This window comes from Mandrillus leucophaeus, unplaced genomic scaffold, assembly GCF_000951045.1.
Source record: "Mandrillus leucophaeus isolate KB7577 unplaced genomic scaffold, Mleu.le_1.0 Scaffold1205, whole genome shotgun sequence".
Taxonomy (NCBI): Eukaryota; Metazoa; Chordata; class Mammalia; order Primates; family Cercopithecidae; genus Mandrillus; species Mandrillus leucophaeus.
Window position 1 is genome coordinate 7,836 of NW_012100377.1, and position 17,925 is coordinate 25,760.

General features: G+C 41.0%; 1 protein-coding gene across 1 annotated transcript in view; it reads right to left on the bottom strand.

Annotated features, from left to right (window-relative positions):
• PRKDC (protein kinase, DNA-activated, catalytic polypeptide) overlaps positions 1–17,925 on the bottom strand; it is a 168,205-nt gene that overhangs the window by 7,353 nt on the left and 142,927 nt on the right. Inside the window, exons 67-70 of the mRNA XM_011970417.1 lie at positions 17,718–17,826; positions 15,797–15,908; positions 4,467–4,656; positions 348–522 (exon numbers count right to left, since the gene is read on the bottom strand). Coding sequence (XP_011825807.1) covers positions 348–522; positions 4,467–4,656; positions 15,797–15,908; positions 17,718–17,826 — 586 coding nt within the window. The remainder of the gene's footprint in view (positions 1–347; positions 523–4,466; positions 4,657–15,796; positions 15,909–17,717; positions 17,827–17,925) is intronic.

Genomic DNA, 17,925 nt, shown 5'->3' on the forward strand with positions numbered 1-17,925 from the left:
TTTTTTTTTTTTAGTAGAGATGGGGTTTCACCATGTTGGCCAGGATGTTCTCGATCTCCTGACCTCATGATCCACCCACCTCGGCCACCCAAACTGCTGGGATTACAGGCGTGAGCCACAGCACCTAGGCTGAAATGGCTTTTCATGTTTGTTTATATCTTATATGCAAACAAAGTTTTCAAAATAATTAAACTATCATTCTCTGGCTCACTTTGCTATATTCACTAAAATTACTGCAAAGATTTACCTCCCAAATGTCAGATGATGCAGCACAAAGAATAAGAAGATACACAAGACAATATAACATAGCCCTCTAAGATGTATGTGGATAAAAGCGGTCAACTTACCCAACAAAGAGACTGTTTTCAGCACAGTGAGCACCTGCTCAGAGCAGCCCTGGGATCGGCTCCGGCAGTGGCTCAAGCGGCAGTAGCTCTGCACCCAGCTCACCAGCCAATCGTCTCTGGTTTTTGACTCTTTATGCAGCTCCTTCAGTAGTTTCATGGCAAGTGAGAAATTGTTCTGTATTAATAGAAAAAGAGAGAAGGTGGTATGATGATACACAAGTGACAGAAGTTTCAAATTGGCCTGCTTCCCCCTTTGCATGACACAATCCACCGGAGAGTAACAAATCTATTTCTTTAGCTTCAATTATGTCTCTAAATGTATCACTGGGGTATAATTCATATTTAAAGAGTACAATTCAGGCCAGGTTTAGTGGCTCAGGCCTGTAATCCCAGCACTTTGGAAGGCCGAGGAGGGAGGATTACCTGAGTCTAGGAGTCTGAAACCAGACTAGGCAACATAGTGAGACCCTGCCTCTAAAAAAATTTTAAAAATTAGCCAGCACCATGGCACGTGCCTGTAGTCCCAGTTACTCTGGACACTAAGGTAGTAGGATCACTTGAACCTGGGAGGTTGAGGCTGCAGTGAGTTGCTGTGTACTCCATCCCGGGAAACAGAGCAAGACTGTCTCAAAAAAACAAACAAACAAAAAAAGGTGGGGGCAGGGTGGGTACAATTCAGTATTTTTGAGTATATTTACAAAGTTGTGCAACCACCACCCCTAATTCCAGAACATTTTCATTACCCCAAAAAGAAACTCACTGTCTATTCCGAGTCACTACCCAGCCACTGGCAACAGTAAATTCCCTTCCTGTCTCTATGGATTTGCCTACACCAGACATTTTGTAACAATGGTATCAGAAAACAAGTGGTGATGGCATCTTTTACTTAGCATGATGTCTTCCAGGTTCATGCATGTCGTAGCACCTGTCAGCTCTTCTTTCCTCTTTACGGCTGAGTACGGCTGAATAATACTCCATTGCACGGACATGCCACTTCTTTTTTTTTTTTGAGATGGAGTTTCACTCATTGCCCAGGCTGGAGTGCAATGGCGTGATCTCAGCTCACTGCAACCTCTGCCTCCTGGGTTCAAACAATTTTCCTGCCTCGGTCTCCCAAGTACCTGGGATTACAGGCGTGTGCCACCACGCCCGGCTAATTTTTATATTTTTAGTAGAGACGGAGTTTCTCCATGTTGGCCAGACTGGTCTCGAACTTCTGACTTCAAGTGATCCGCCCGCCTCGGCCTTTCAAAGTGCTGGTATTACAGGCCTGAGCCACTGCACCTGGCTGGACATGCCACATCTTATTTGGGTTGCTGCCACCTTCCAGCTATTTTGAATAATGCCCCTGTCAACATTTGTGTATTAATTTCCATGTGAACTTAAGCTTTTGTTTCTCATGGGTCTGGGAGTGTAATTGCTGTGTCATAAGGTAACTCTAGGTTCAACTGTTTTTGTTTGTTTGTTTGAGGCAAAGTTTTGTTCTTGTCACCCAGGCTGGAGCACAGTGGCACAATCTTCGCTCTCTGCAACCTCCATCTCCCGGGTTCAAGTGATTCTCCTGCCTCAGCCTTCTGAGTAGCTGGGATTACAGACATGTGCCACCAAGTCCGGCTAATTTTTGTATTTTTAGTAGAGACAGGGTTTCACCATGTCGGTCAGGCTGGTCTTGAACCCCTGACCTCAGGTGATCCACCTGTCTCGGCCTCCCCAAAGTGCTGGGATTACAAGCGTGAGCGCCCGGCCTTGACATTTTTTTTTTTAAAGTATAGTCAAGTGAAGCATCAAAAGTGGAGAATCAGCAAAGAAATCTGGTAAATGGTTGTGATCCATTAGTTGTAAAAACCACTGCACTTGGACCAGCCTCTATGTTTAACTTTTTGAGGAAATGCCAGACTGTTTTCCACAGCAGATGCACCATTTTACATTCCCACCAGCAGTTCAGAAGGTTTCCAGTTTCCCACATCTTCTCCAAGGTTTGTCATCTGTGTGTGTGCTTCCAGCCATCACAGTGGGTGTGAAGCGGTCTCTCATTGTGGATTTGATTTGCATTTCCCTCAAGCCTAGTGACACTGAGCATCTCTGCATGAGCTGGTTGGCCATTTGCCTATCTTCTTTGGAGAAATGTGTATTCAAACACTTCATGCCCATTTCTTAATTAGGTTGATTCTTTACTGTTCAGTTGTGAAGCATTCTTTATGTATTCTGGATACTAGACCCTTATCAGATATGTGATCTGCAAATAGTTTCTCCCATTACATGAGTTGTCTTTATACATTCTTCAGCTTCTCAGGTAGGCACAATAGTTTTAATTCTGAATACAACTGACCTATTTTTTAGTTGCTTATATAATGTCTTCTTAAATCTACACCTCTAATTCTCTCTCAAGCTTCAAAAGACATTTTCATCAGACTTTGGTTTTCCTAATTACTGCCCTTTCAACCACCCAGGAGAGAAATCTGAGTTGTTCCCAGCCAGACCCTCTCATCACTCCTGTTACCGCGGATGTCCTTACAGAGCACCTCTCTTGCCCTGCTCACTCCCACCCCACTCCCCTAATGTGGAGCTTCCTGGTCTTTCTCTGTCTTTGCTTTCCCCAGAGCTGTCAATCTCCCACACAGCTTACAACAGGCCAGCATGCATGGAACCTTCAATGGCCTCCTGAACCCTGCAAGGATGCAGTCTCTCACCCTCTGTAAACCTAGCATAAGACTCTGCATTCTGTTTCTCACTTTCATGTTTCTGTGTGCGTGACTCCTGACTCCTGGAATACCTTTCTCCTCTCCATGCGCAAATCTTTCCATACCCATAAAGCCTACCCTAAATCACATCCCCCTTCCCCAGACACCTTCCTGTCCAAGGTGGAAGCTCGTCTCTTCCCTGCGCCCTCCAGGCTTTGCTGACATCTCTCTTCTTTGCCCACCAGTGCTGTTGTCATCATGTGTGAAGCCCCCACTCTCACTAGATAGTAATAATGGCAGGGAACATGTCTTTCCCCTCATCGTGCCAGTTTCCTAACTACACTGGGGTCCTCTCCCCATGACCCCAACTCCCTCACCACTAAATCCTTTAGTTCAGATCACTCCTTCTGGCCACACCCTGCTCTTCTCTCACCCAGTTCCTGCTCTGCCTGCCTCTAATTGGATTTTCTGTTATTTGCAACATAAAAATTCTTACTTGATATTACACTCATCCAAAGAAAAATCTATAAATGAGCATTTAAACCTAGAAAAAAGAAATATTATTTCTACTAGAATATTATCCTTTGCCTTGCAATAGCAATTGATATAGGGTCATTAACATAGCAAGCTTCCGTAGTATGTTTAAAAATTATATACATTTAAAGAGATTACATGCAATTTTTAAGCAATGTATATACTTAATATCAAGAAAGGGTCCTAGTATTAAATGATAATTCCTACAAAGTAAACCTAAAAATAATTTGTAACTAACTGGTAAGGATTCATTTTGAAATGACTAACAGGAATATAATAAACTCTAGAGGCTTTCTGGAGACTTTTGAATAAGTGCTCCTTGAAGTTTCCTTTTTTCTTTTTTGAGATGGAGTCTCGCTCTGTTGCCCAGGCTGGAGTGCAGTGGTCGGATCTCAGCTCACTGCAAGCTCCGCCTCCCGGGTTCACGCCATTCTCCGGCCTCAGCCTCCCAAGTAGCTGGGGCTACAGGCGCCCACCACCTCGCCCGGCTAGTTTTTTTTGTATTTTTTAGTAGAGACGGGGTTTCACCGTGTTAGCCAGGATGGTCTCGATCTCCTGACCTCGTGATCCACCCGTCTCGGCCTCCCAAAGTGCTGGGATTACAGGCTTGAGCCACCGTGCCTGGCCGAAGTTTCCTTTTTTTTGGAGACAGGTTCTCACTCTGTCGCCCAAGCTGGTCTCTAACTCCTGGGCTCAAGTGATCCGCCTGCCTTGGCCTCTCAAAGTGCTGAGATTACAGGCGTGAGCCACTGCACCCAGCCCAGTTTACTTATAAAGAGAGAAAAAAAAATAACACCTACTCAATTATTTTAAGGTTCAGACTATAAAGAAAAGCTAAAATTAGAGAAAAGCTAACTTAGCAAAATCCTGTGACACAGCAGGAAAGACAGACATGAGTACCCACCTGCTTCCGGGCACTGTCTACCATCTTCATTTTCATGGAAAACTTGCAGCTCCTGATCAGGGAGCTGATATCTTCTTCCTGCTCTTGCACGTCCATCCTGTCACTGGGGTCTCCATCTTCATCCACATTCATACTATTATCTTCTGGAAGAGGGGTAAGCTTCTCCTCTATTTTGCTGAGAAAGAAACATCTACACAAAGAAAAATGAGACAATGTCAGACTCAGGAATAGGAAGCTGCTGGGTAGCAGTAACAGGCAGAAATTCTACACCTTAGTAAATGTTTGTTTGTTTCTTTTTTTGAGATGAGTTTCACTCTGTCGCCCAGGCTGGAGTGCAGTGGCGCGATCTAGGCTCACCGCATGCTCCGCCCCCCAGGTTCACATCATTCTTCTGCCTCAGCCTTCTGAGTAGCTGGGACTACAGATGCCCGCCACCACATCCGTCTAATTTTTAGTAGAGACAGGGTTTCACCATGTTAGCCGGATGGTCTCAATCTCCTGATCTCATGATCCGTCCGCCTCAGCCTCCCAAAGTGCTGGGATTACAGGCGTGAGCCACCGTGCTCGGCCTACCTGGTTTTTTTTTTTTCCTGAGATGGAGTCTCATTCTGTTGCCCAGGCTGGAGTGCAGTGGCACGATCTCGACTTACTGCAACCTCCACCTCCCGGGTTCAAGCGATTTTCCTGCCTCAGCCTACTGAGCAGCTAGGATTATAGGCGTGCACCACCACACCCAGATAATTTTTGTATTTTTAGTAGAGAGGGGGTTTCACCATGTTGGCCAGGCTGCTCTCCAACTCCTGACCTTCAGGTGATCCACCTGCTTTGGCCTCCCAAAGTGCTGGGATACAGGTGTGAGGCACCATGCCCAGCCTTTGTTCACATTTAAAACCATAAATATACACTCTAGGTATTGACTTACTCTCCATTTTCATAAACCAACTCCTTAAAGATCACCAATGAGATATATATATAATTTTTTTTTTTGAGACAGAGTCTCCCTCTGTCACCCAAGCTGGAGTGCAGTGGCACGATCTCAGCTCACTGCAACCTCTGCCTCCTGGGTTCAAGTGATTCTCCTGCCTCAGCTTCCTGAGTAGCTGGGATTACAGGTGTGTGCCACCACGCCCAGCTAATTTTGGTATTTTTGGTAGAGACGGGGTTTCACCATCTTGGCCAGGCTGGTCTTGAACTCCTGACCTCATGATCTGCCCGCCTCAGCCTCTCAAAGTGCTGGGATTACAGGAGTGAGCCACCATGCCCGGCCACCAATGATATTTTAACAGTACTTTTCATACATCACTTAATGCTTCCAGTTGCACAGAATAAAATGTTCAACCTCACCATTTTCTTTTCTTTTTTTTGAAGACAGAGTATGGCTCTGTCACCCAGGCTGGTGTGCAGTGCTAAGATCTCAACTCACTGAAAGCTCCACCTCCCGGGCTCAAGCCAACCTCCTACCTCAGCCTTCTGAGTAGCTGGGGCTATTGGCGCAGGCCACCATGCCCAGCTAATTCTTTTTTTTTGTTTTTTTTGTTTTTGTAGAATCGTGGTTTCATCGTGTTGCCCAGGCTGGTTCTGAACTCCTGAGTTCAAGCAATTTGCCTGCCTTGGCCTCCCAAAGTGTTGGGATTATAGGAGTGAGCTATCATGTCTGGCCTAAATTTTATCTTTTGATGAATGGTAACATACCCTGTGTTGAGTCATTTTGCTCCTTATATGTCCCAACTTAAGGTGATAAATATATAACAGTAAACAGTTTATAATCACTGAAAATTTTCTTTTCTTTTTATTTATTTATTTCTTTTTTTGAGACAGGGTCTTGCTCTGTTGCCCACGTTGGAGCGTAGTGGTGCAACCACAGCTCACTGCAGCCTCGACCTCCTAAGCTCACGCAGTCCTCTTCCCTCAGTCTCCCAAATAGCCGGGGTTGGTTATAGGTGCATGCTACCGCATCACACTAAGTTTTACATTTTTTTGTAGAAACGGGGGCTTGCTATGTTGCCAGGCTGGTCTCAAACTCCTGGGTTCAAGGAATCCTCCTAAAGGCTGGGATTACAGGTATGAGCCACCATGCCCAACCATGAAAATTTAAAAGGTAAGTCTAGGTTGCTATTAAATTATTATTTTAGAAACAGGACTCACTATGTTGCCCAGGCTGTAGTGCAGTAGTTATTCACAGATGTAATCATAGCACACTACAGCCTTGAATTCCTGGGTTCAAGCAATCCTCCTGCCTCAGCCTCCCAAGAAGCTGAAACAATAGGTGTGTGCCTCCATACCCAACTTCAAAATTATTTTTATTTGAATCATAATTTACATGTATGACTCTGTCCAAGTAATTTTATTTCCATTAATATTAGTAACACTGACAAAGGGCCCTAATACATAAAGCTCATCCCTGATCAACAATCAAGTAAATTTCTGTTATTCTTCCAGGAACTGATTTCCAATTTCTTAGAAACACTATGGCCAGGGAGTTTGAGAACACCCTGGGCAACATAGTGATACCTCATCTCTACAAAAAAAAGTAAAAATTAGCTGGGCATGGTGGCATGAGCCTGTGTTTCCAGCTACTCAGGAGGATCGCCTGAGCTCAGGAGTTTGAGGCTGCAGTGAGCTATGACTGCACCACTGCACTCCAGCCTGGGTGGCAGAGCAAGACCCTGTGCATGGAAAGAAAGAAAAGAAAAGGAAAGGAAAAAAGGAGAGGAAAGAAGAGGAGAGGGGAGGAGAGGGGAGGAGAGGGGAGGGGAGGGGAAAAGGAAACACTGTAGGCAGATAAACCATCATGTTTTACATCTCTTTTTCCTTTTCCCTCTTTTTTTGTTACTCCCAAGATACAAGCCTCGCTGGCCATTTCCTATTCTTACCACACTGCTCTGTGCTCCTCATCCCCACACCAACCACAGTGCTGGCTCATTCCCCAAAGCTGCCACTGATTTTAAGCTTTCACTGTTTTTAATCATAACAATAAATACAAGCGGCTACTGGATTAACATTTCAATAAATAATGAATTACTGAATCCATAAATGTCTCCTACCAGTGTGAATAAAGTGCCTGGCATTTCAGGAAAGGGAGGTGGGAACATCTACAGAATGAGACAGACTCCCTTGGGCTGTGAAGGGTGCATGCAATTTTAGAAGTGGAGTTGACAAGGGAGTCCCAGACAGAGGGAACAAATTAAACAAACACAGAAAACAGTTACACTGTATGACATGTTCTCATATCAAATCAGAGAGAACAAACCAAGAAGAGAACCATCTTTTCTAAAAACAACAGAGTCTGGCTCTGGTATGGCACTGGGAGCCCCTTGGGCCTATCCTCTGCTGACAACAACTAGAAACTGGATAAAATACAACTGCCCAAGAACTCTGAGTGAATAAAAGATGGTAGACTGTATGTGCAGGGAATCAAAACTGGGAGGGTCTGCTATTGGGATGGGTTTCCTGTTTCCTCTCTGCCTTATTCCCTTTTGACCCTGTGGAGTGTGGTGGCAATGTGATTGAGATCCTTAAGGCAAGCCTGCTGCATTCTACCCAGGGTAACAAGAAAAGGAGCCCAGGCAGACAGGTGCTACAGGGAGAATCCTGGAGGGGAGAGAATCAGAGAAAAGTCCTCTAGTTCTGCACATGAACCCACCAGGCTCAGGCTGCCCTGAAGTATGCATGTACAGACAGACTCAAAACAGCAGCACAGGTTTGGAAAGGAACTGAGGTTTCAATCAACAAAAGGCAAGACAGAGCCTACTATCTAAACAGATCGCCAGCTAGAGAATTATAAGCCAGCATCTACGCAAGAGAATCCAGTAGTTCTCCTTATCTTACCTGCAGTTTTGCTTTCCCTGGCTTCAGTTACTGCAGATATAGTGCAATAAGATATTTTGAGAGAGAGAGACCACATTCACATTAACTTTTATTATAGTATACTGTTTGAATTATTCTATTTTATTATTGTTATTATTGTTACTTACTGTGCCTAATTTAGAAATTAAACTTTATCATATGTGTGTATATATAGAAAAAAAACCAGTGTACATAAGGTTTGGTATTATCCATGGTTTCAGGATTCCACTGGGGATCTTTGAACGTATCTCCTACAGATAAGAAGGGACTACTATATTCACAAATTACATTCAAAAATTAACTGATAAAAAGAATCAGGAGAATGTATCCATCTCAACAGAAAATGGATGCCAACTCTATGCTGACCCCATATGTTGGAATGATCATATAAGGACCTTAAAGCAGCTATTTTAACTATGCTCCAGGAGGTCAAGAAAAAAACACACGCAATAAATGAAAGGGTGAGTATCTCAGCAGAAAAAGAGAAAATATTTTTTAATAAACCAAACGGAAATTTTACAACTGGAAAATACAATACCTAAGATAAAACAGTCACTAGACGGACTTCCTAGTAGAACAAGTAAGACAAAAGAAAATAAGAGTAAGATTGAAGACAAATCAATAGAAATTATCTAATCTGATGAATAAACAACAAAAAGAATGAATAAAAATGAACAGAGTCAGGAACTTACGGAAAAATGTCAAAAGGCATGATGTATGTGTAACTGGATTCCCACGAAACCAAGAGAAATTGGGACAAAAAGTATTTGAAGAAACACAATGACCAAAAACTCCTCAAATTTGGTGACAAAAATGTACAGATTCAAGAAAGTCAGTGAACTTTAGATGGGATAAATTCAAACAGAACCAGGCCTAGACACATCATAGTCAAACTGCTGATAACCAATGATAAAGAAAAAAATCCTGAAAGCAGCCAGAAAAACATGACACATTACATATGAGCCACAACAACAGGAATAGTGAAGACATCATCTTCGGAGACACAGCGGCCAAAAGATACCACAAGGGGCAGGGAGTATCTACCCAGATTCTACATTCTGAGAAAGTGTCCTTCAAGAATGACAGAGAAATAAAGATATCTTCAGAGAAGGAAAAAACTAACAAGAGTTCGTCACAGGTAGACCTGCATTACAAGAACTGCTAAAGGAAGATTTTCAGGCTAAAGGAAAATGACACAAGAGAAAAACTTGGGTCTTAGGAATAAATGATGAGTACAGAGTGGTAAGTATAATAAAAGACATATACTTATGTTCTAAAGAATATGTGACGAAAACCACATATGTTCTTTAGAATATGTATGACTGTTTAAAGTACAATATTATCTAGTGGTGTTTTCATTATATGTTACTTCATAAACATACATGAAATCCATCCACACACACATCGATGTATCATTACTTCATAATGATAAAAGGAGTATTTTGACAGGGCATGGTGGCTCACGCTTGTAATCCCAGCACTTTGGAAGGCCGAGGTGGGCGGATCACCTGAGGTCAGGAGTTCGAAACCAGCCTGACTAACGTGGCAAAATCCCGTCTCTACTAAAAATACAAAATTAGCTGGGTGTGGTGGCACATGCCTGTAATCCCAGCTACTTGGGAGGCTGAAGGAGGAGAATGGCTTGAATCTGGGGGGTGCAGGTTGCAGTGAGCCAAGATCATGCCACTGAACTCCAGCCTGGGCAACAAGAGCAAAATTCCACCTCAAAAAAAGGTATTTCCACCATGGCATGTGTATATTTACGTAACAAACCTGCACGTTCTGCACATGTACCCCAGAACTTAAAGTATAATAAAAACAAATAAATAATTTCATCAGGAAGACAGCAGTTATCCATGTGTATGTGCCTAATAACAGAATCAAAATACAGTACGTAAAACTACACAGAATTAAAGGCAGAAATAGACAATCCTACAATTATAGATTTTGACATCCTTATCTCAGCAGTGATGGAACTACACAAACAAACAGTAAAGACATAGAAGATCTGAAAAGTATCCCTGACTACCTTGATCTCACTGAAATTTATAAAACCTGATACCCAGGAACTGCAGAATATACAAAATTTTCAAATTTACATGGGTATTTACATAGACCATATGTTGGCACATAAAAGAAGTCTCAATAAAATTTAAGAGGAACGAAACCATACAGAGGGTGTTTTCTGACCACAGTGGAATTTAGCAATCACTAAGATAGCCAGAAAACCCAGATATTTGGAAATTAAAACACTTTTAAATATTTAATGGATCAAGTTACATAAGAATTAGAAAAATATGTTGAACTGAATAACACACCAAAATTTGCAGAATGTAGCTAAAGCAGTACTTTAGAGGGACACATGTAACTTTCAATGCTTATATTACAACGAAGAAAAATAAAATCAACAGTTTCTGCCTAAAGAAACAAGAAAAAGAAAAGCAAATACAAAGTAAGAGGAAAAGAAAAAAATAGTAAAGATGATACTAGAAATCAATTAAATAGAAAAAAGATAATAAAGAAAATCAACAAAGTCAAAAACTGGTCCTTTGAAAAAGATCAACAAAACTGACAAACTTTTACCCAGATGAATCAAGTGTTAAAAAAGAGAACACAAATAACCAATACGTGGAATGAAAAAAGGGTTCCCTCCACAGACACTACAAATAATAAAAAGGATGAGAATAATGTGGACTTTATACCAACAATTTGATGATGTTGATGAAATGGACAAATTTACTTTAAAAAATAAATAAGGCAGGCAGAAATTTAAAAAATGGACAAAGTGATTGAAAAGTACAATTTAACAAAAATGACACAAAAACAAATACAATTTTTTTTTTTTTTTTTTGAGACAGAATCTTGCTGTTTCCCAGGCTGGAATGCAGTGGCATGATCTCTGCTCACTGCAACCTCCACCTCGTGGGTTCAAGCGATTCTCCTGCCTCAGCCTCCTGAGTAGCTGGGACTACAGGTGCTGACCACCATGTCCAGCTAATTTTTGTATTTTTAGTAGAGGCAGGGCTTCACCATATTGGCCAGGCTGGTCTCCAACTCCTGACCTCAAATGATCCGCCCACCTAGGCCTCCCAGAGTGCTGGGATTACAGGCGCGAGTCACCATGCCCAGCCAGAAACAGAAAGTTTAAATTCTCGGCCAGACGCAGTGGCTCATGCCTGTAATCCCAGCACTTTGGGAAGCCAAGGCGGGCGGATCACGAGGTCAGGAGATCGAGACCATCCTGGCTAACACGGTGAAACCCTGTCTCTACTAAACAAAAAATAAATAAATAAATAAAAAAATTAGCCGGGCGTGGTGGCAGGTGCCTGTAGTTCTAGCTACTCGGGAGGCTGAGGTAGGAGAATGGCATGAACCTGGGAGGTGGAGCTTGCAGTGAGCCAAGATCGCGCCACTGCACTCCAGCCTAGGCGACAGAGCGAGACTCTGTCTCAAAAAATATAAATAAATAAATAAGATAGATAAATAAATAAATAAATTCTCTATCAGTATCGACTAAGGAAATTATATACACTATCAAAAATCTTCCCCAAGGGAAAACCCATGCCCAAATAGGATAGGTTTCACTGGTGAATCCTATCAAATATTCAAGTATGAAATAATGAGGATCTTATATAATTTTCCCCCCTTTGGAGAAGGAGTTTTGCTCTTATTGCCCAGGCTGGAGTACAATGGTACAATCTTGCCTCACTGTTCCAGGTTCAAGAGATTCTCCTGCTTCAGCCTCTGAGTAGCTAGGATTACAGGCATGCACCCCATGCTCGGCTAATTTTATATTTTTGGTAGAGACGAGTTTTGTCCATATTTGTCAAGCTGGTCTTGAACTCCTGACCTCAGGTGATCCGCCCACCTCAGCCTCCCAAAGTGCTGGAATTACAGGCGTGAGCCACCACGCCTGGCCATAAACTTCTTTTTAAAATAGAGAAGGAAACATGCCTTACTCATCTTATGAGTCCATGATAACCCTAATACCAAAACCTGATGAAGATATTACAAAAAAGAAAATTACAGACCAATATCCCACTTCAACACAGATGCTAAAATCCTTAAGGGATCATCATGACCATATTGGGTTTACCCCAAGAATGCAAGATTGACTTCATATTTAAAAAGCATCAAAGTAATACTTCATAAACACAATAAAGGAGAAAAACAATATGATTAAACTGATGCAGAAAAATTGTTTGATAAAATTCAACACACATTCATAATAAAACTCTCAGAAAACCAGGAATAGAAGGGAATTTCCTCAGTCTGATAAAAGGCATTTACAAAAACATTACCATTTTTTAAAGCTGAATGAGTGAGTTGTCTTCTCTAACATCAAGAATAAGACTAAGATGCTCATTTTACCACTTATATTCAGGATTGTACTTGAGGTCCTCATGGTTTTAACAAAGCAGGAAAATGAAATAAATGGCATAAATTTCAGAAAGAAAGAAAAGTGACCCTATCTGCAGATGATATGATAGAAAATCCCAGAGAATCTGCAAAACAAGAACTAAAACTACCAAGTTAGCAAAGATACAAAGTTAATATATAAAAAGCAATTTACATTAGCAGCAAATAATTGGGAAATATAATACAATTTTGAAAATAAATCCATTTATAACAGTGCCAAAAAACATAAAATACTTAGGAATAAATTACAAAAGACATCCAAGATCTCCATACTGAAAAAATACATAGATATGTCATATTAATGAACTGGGTAACTCTATATTGTTAAGATAGCAACTCCCCCAAACTGAACTATAGTCAATACAGTCCCAATCAAAATCTCAGCAGTTTTTCTTTATACAAATTGACAAGCAGATTCTAAAATGTAAATATAAATGCAAATCAACTAAAATAAAGTAATTTTCATAAAGAAAAGCAAAGTTGAGCCAGGTGCCATAGGTCATAGGTCATGCCTATAATCTCAGCATGTTGGGAGGCTGAGACGGGCAGACTGCTTGAGCCCAGGAGTTCCATACCATCCTGGGCACATAGTGAAACCCTGTCTCCACAAAAAAAGACAAAAAAATTAGCCAGGCATGGTGGCGCACACCTGTGGTCCCAGCTACTTGAGAGGCTGAAGTGGGAGGACTGCTTGAGCCTGGGAGGTTGAGACTGCAATGAGTCATGATCAGGTGACAGAGTAAGACCCTGTCTCAAAAAAAAGAAAAGTTTGAGAACTCATCCTATCTGACTTCAAAACGTACTATAAAGTGATAAAAATGAAGACAGTTTGCTATTGTGGGAAAAAAAAAACACAAAGGAAGGGCTACAACAGAGCATCCAGAAATAGACCCACACATACATGGTCAACTGAGTTTCCAAAAAATTGCCAAGGCGACTCAATTATGAAAGATTTTTGAACAAATGGGGCTGGATAGATATCTACATGGAAAAAGTAAACACCTACCCCCTATCTCACACCATTTACAAAAATTTTCTTCCAATGCATCAGAGACCTAAATCCGTAACATTTCTAAAAGAAAACAGGAGAAGACAGGTAAGATGAGCCTGATTTGCCAGTTTAAAGGCGAGCCTGCTGGTCAAATCTGAGATAATTGAACACAAAATAAATAAGGACAGTAGTAGGTTATATCCCACTAAATAAAATTGGAATCCCTGAGTCTTTATTGATAATCTTTAAAAAGTAAAGAAATATGTAAACAGAAGGGAGGGTGCCTGCCTACAATAAGACGTAGACTAATATAAATGAATAGGTAGAGTTAGAAATTATTATTTTGCAACCATTATTGCCAACACTGGTTTGGGCCAGGAGTCATCCACAAATGCGAAATATAGAGGGGTAAGTCTTAGGAGAAGCAGGACATCTGTATGTCTCAAAGCAGCTCCCACATTTATTTGTTAGTTGGAAAGGAAAAATAAATAAATAAATGGCATTATACAGTGAAGAGACCAAACAATCTAAATTATTATCACCAGGCTGGGCATGGTAGGTAAAGCCTGTAATCCCAGTACTTTGGGAGGACAACGCTCACTTGAGGATCACTTGAGGGCAGGAATTCAAGACTAGCTTGGCAAAAAATTTTGAAAAATACAAAATTAGCCAGGCATAGTAGTGCATGCCTGTAATCCCAGCTACTTGGGGGGTTGAGGCAGAATTGCTTGAACCTGGGAGATGGAGTTTACAGTGAGCCAAGATTGCGCCACCACACTCCAGCCTGGGCAAAAAGACTGTATCCAAAAAAACAAAAAAAAAAAAACCAAAAAAAACCAGAAACAAAAAAAAATCACCAGTAAAAGGCAGATGGACATTCTGCCCCACGCATGATTTGCTAGCCTGAGGAATATTCTGGCCAGAGGCAGATCACCTGAGTCCCACCATAAGGAAACATAAGACAAACCCAAACAGAGGAACATTATTCAAAAGTGTCAGTATTAGGATACACAAAGCCTTTTGGAGACTAAACAGACACATCAAATAAATGCAGTCCATCATTCTGTACTGATCCTGTCATAGAGGTAGAAAAAATGCCACAAAGGACATTACTGGGACGATTGACAAAACTGAAATTGGGCTTTAGAGGAAAAATGAAAGCTCTGAGGTTTATCACCGAACTGTTAAATAAAAAGATACTCTTTTTCTTAAGAAATGAACACTGATCTATAACAAGGCAAAGGGATGTATCCAGCTTACGCTCACAACTGGTTCAGAAAATAAATAATATGTAGGGTCTGGTAGAAAATAAAAAAATACAAATGCTAACATGGAAAAATGTTTAAAATCTTATTTAAAAAATCAGTGAATCTGGGTTAAAGGCACCCAGGAGAGTACCACTTTTCTTGCAACTTTTCCAGAAGAACTCATCTCAAAATAAAAAGTTTAAAAAAAAAGTAGTAGTGGAGGAAATAATGGGAGAACATGACACTTGGAATCAGAGTCCTTGAGTCCTATTTCCTATGCACATTTGCATGCAATAAACCACAACCTCTCTGACTTTATTACATGGTTAGCACCTGCCCTATGGATTCCACAGGGTAGTTACAGGATGGGAGAAGATGAGGACATGAAAATGACCTGAGACCTGGGAAAGTGACACGACTGTGTAATGGAGTTGGGAGATAGGAGGCAAGGTTGTAAAAAATCCTAGTTATAAAATCGGATAATAAAAATCATTATGTAGTCGTCGTCTTTGTTGTCATCTAACTACTTAACATTCCATTGTGAGAGGAGCAAATGTACACTGGCCCTGTCTCCCTTCCTGGAGGTGCAGGTTCAGGATCAGCCACCAGCACCTTCCGACAGCAGCATCCCCACAGGGCAAGTGGGAAAGAGGACACGGCAGACACAGAGAGCTCTATCGAAACTACTTACATGGGAAACAGGAAGGATGGAAAACAGCTGCACTAGGCTCAAATCCCACATTTCTCTAAACCATGGTTTGGAAGAAAAACCATTCCAACAATTTCAAAAAACAATCCACATTTGACTTAAAGGGACCACGTCTTACCGATTTGTGATGACGTCATCCCAGATGTTCATTGGGTCCATTTTAGCATCTGGATATCTGTTTGTCCAGGTGTTCAGAAGTCTCTTAAGGGGAACTTGAGATGATAAATTGCCTAAAAATAGTATTAGAGGGTGACTATACCCACAGCTCAATTATAAGACCAAATGACAAAGTAAGGTCATTATCAGTAAATAGAAAACTCAGACTTCTGCCCAAATTACAAAAAAGTCCTTTCTTTCACAAAAGGACACAAAGTTACCATACTAAATTTAATGTATTCTAACATTTAAACTCAATTGCTTAAGGATGGAGAAATAAACATGCACAAATTCTTTTTACATTTATTACAGGTCTGCAGTCCATCTGTAATATCAAAATCTAAAAAGCATTGATAACTAAAAAGATTTTCATAGGGTTATAGCAAATTTTCTTGGCAAAAAAAAAAAAAATCTGATCTTCACTGGTATAGGGCTACTTAGTCTTTGTTTATGGCATCAATGTGAATATTCGTAACTTAAGCTGGAGAGTTATAGAATACTGTCCTAGTCCCTGGCGTGTACACAGGTAATATTTCTAGTGTCCAAAACATTCTGGCCTCAAGGGTCTCAGAAAAGAGATTCATAATAATCTTTATGAAACTGAAAATTCACATTGCTAATGTGTTTTCTTTCTGTTGGAGGAAAACAGCAGTCAGGAACACAAGCTTAGATAAGACAGTCCTGGGTTCAAAATTTAAATCTTTTACTTATTAGCTTAGGCAAGTCATTCAATCTCTATAAGCCTCTAAAAAATGAGGAGAAAAAAATCCATCTCATGAAGTTGTTACAAAGACTAGGAAACACTGGCCGGGTACAGTGGCTCACGCCTGTATGCTAGCACTTTGGGAGGCTGAGGCAGGTGGATCACGAGGTCAGGAGATAGAGATCATCCTGGCTAACATGGTGAAACCCCACCTCAACTAAAAATACAAAATATTAGCTAGGCGTGGTGGCAGGTGCCTGTAGTCCCAGTTACTCAGGAGGCTGAGGCAGGAGAATGGCATGAACCTGGGAGGCAGAGTTGCAGTGAGCCAAGATTGTGCCACTGCGCTCCAGCCTAGGTGACAGAGCGAGACTCCGTCTCAAAAAAAAAAAAGACTAGGTAATACTGATAAAGAGATTAACATAGCTCCTGAAAGCAGAATGCACTTAATAAATGATACATCATTAATATGTACTTGAAAAATAATTTTCCAAAATTAAAATAGAAAATAACTAGGTAGATACAAATATCAGTTTTTATCAGTATTCTGAAAAGCATCTTTTGTAATTATTTTTAATTATTTAAGACAAAAATGAAATTCAGATTAACAAATAAAACATTTTACCTTTGCAAAGATGTATTCCTCCCCTTAGATTCTTGGGTGACCTCCCATAGGCACTGGGATAAAACCCACTTACCAGCAATACAAAGGCCTTCTTGATGTGGGCCCTGCTGCCCGCAGCCTTCCCGCCCTCCCTTCAAGCCAGGACACCCAGTACCCTCAGTGTGCACCTCATGGGCACCACAGCTTTCTGTCTGCAAGCCCCTGCCTCTTCCCCACTGCTCAGGACCCTCCTCCAAGAGTTCTGCACCCTCTCAGGCCAGGGTGGGCCCCACCACCCTTGTGGGCAGGTGTCCTCTGGAGTCACCCCACTCCAAAAGCTTCATTAAGGTAGGCAGCATGTTTTCTTTCACTTTGCAGCCCTGGTGCCTAGAACACTGCCTGACCATTTTAAACATTTATTTCAATGATCTGAAAATATATATTTGTAAAGGAAATTCGATGGAGTTTCTAACCCATACATTAAGAAACGTGCACTTTCACTAAGTAGAAAATAATTTAGATGCTAAAACTCTTTCACAATTAGAAATGAAAAAAATGACAGATGAAAAAAATTACCTTGTTTGCTTATAAAGCTGATGAACTCCTGAATTTCTGTTAAAGCCTGTACAGACTGCAATTTGGTGAGTCTACTTCGGTGTAAGAGGACATCAATACTAGAATAATTCTTAAAAAAAAAAAAAAAAGGCATTTTCAAATGCCGTGTTATAAATCAAGCTGTGTCTTTAAGTTTTTAACAGTACTCTAAATTATGAAATGTAGCAAT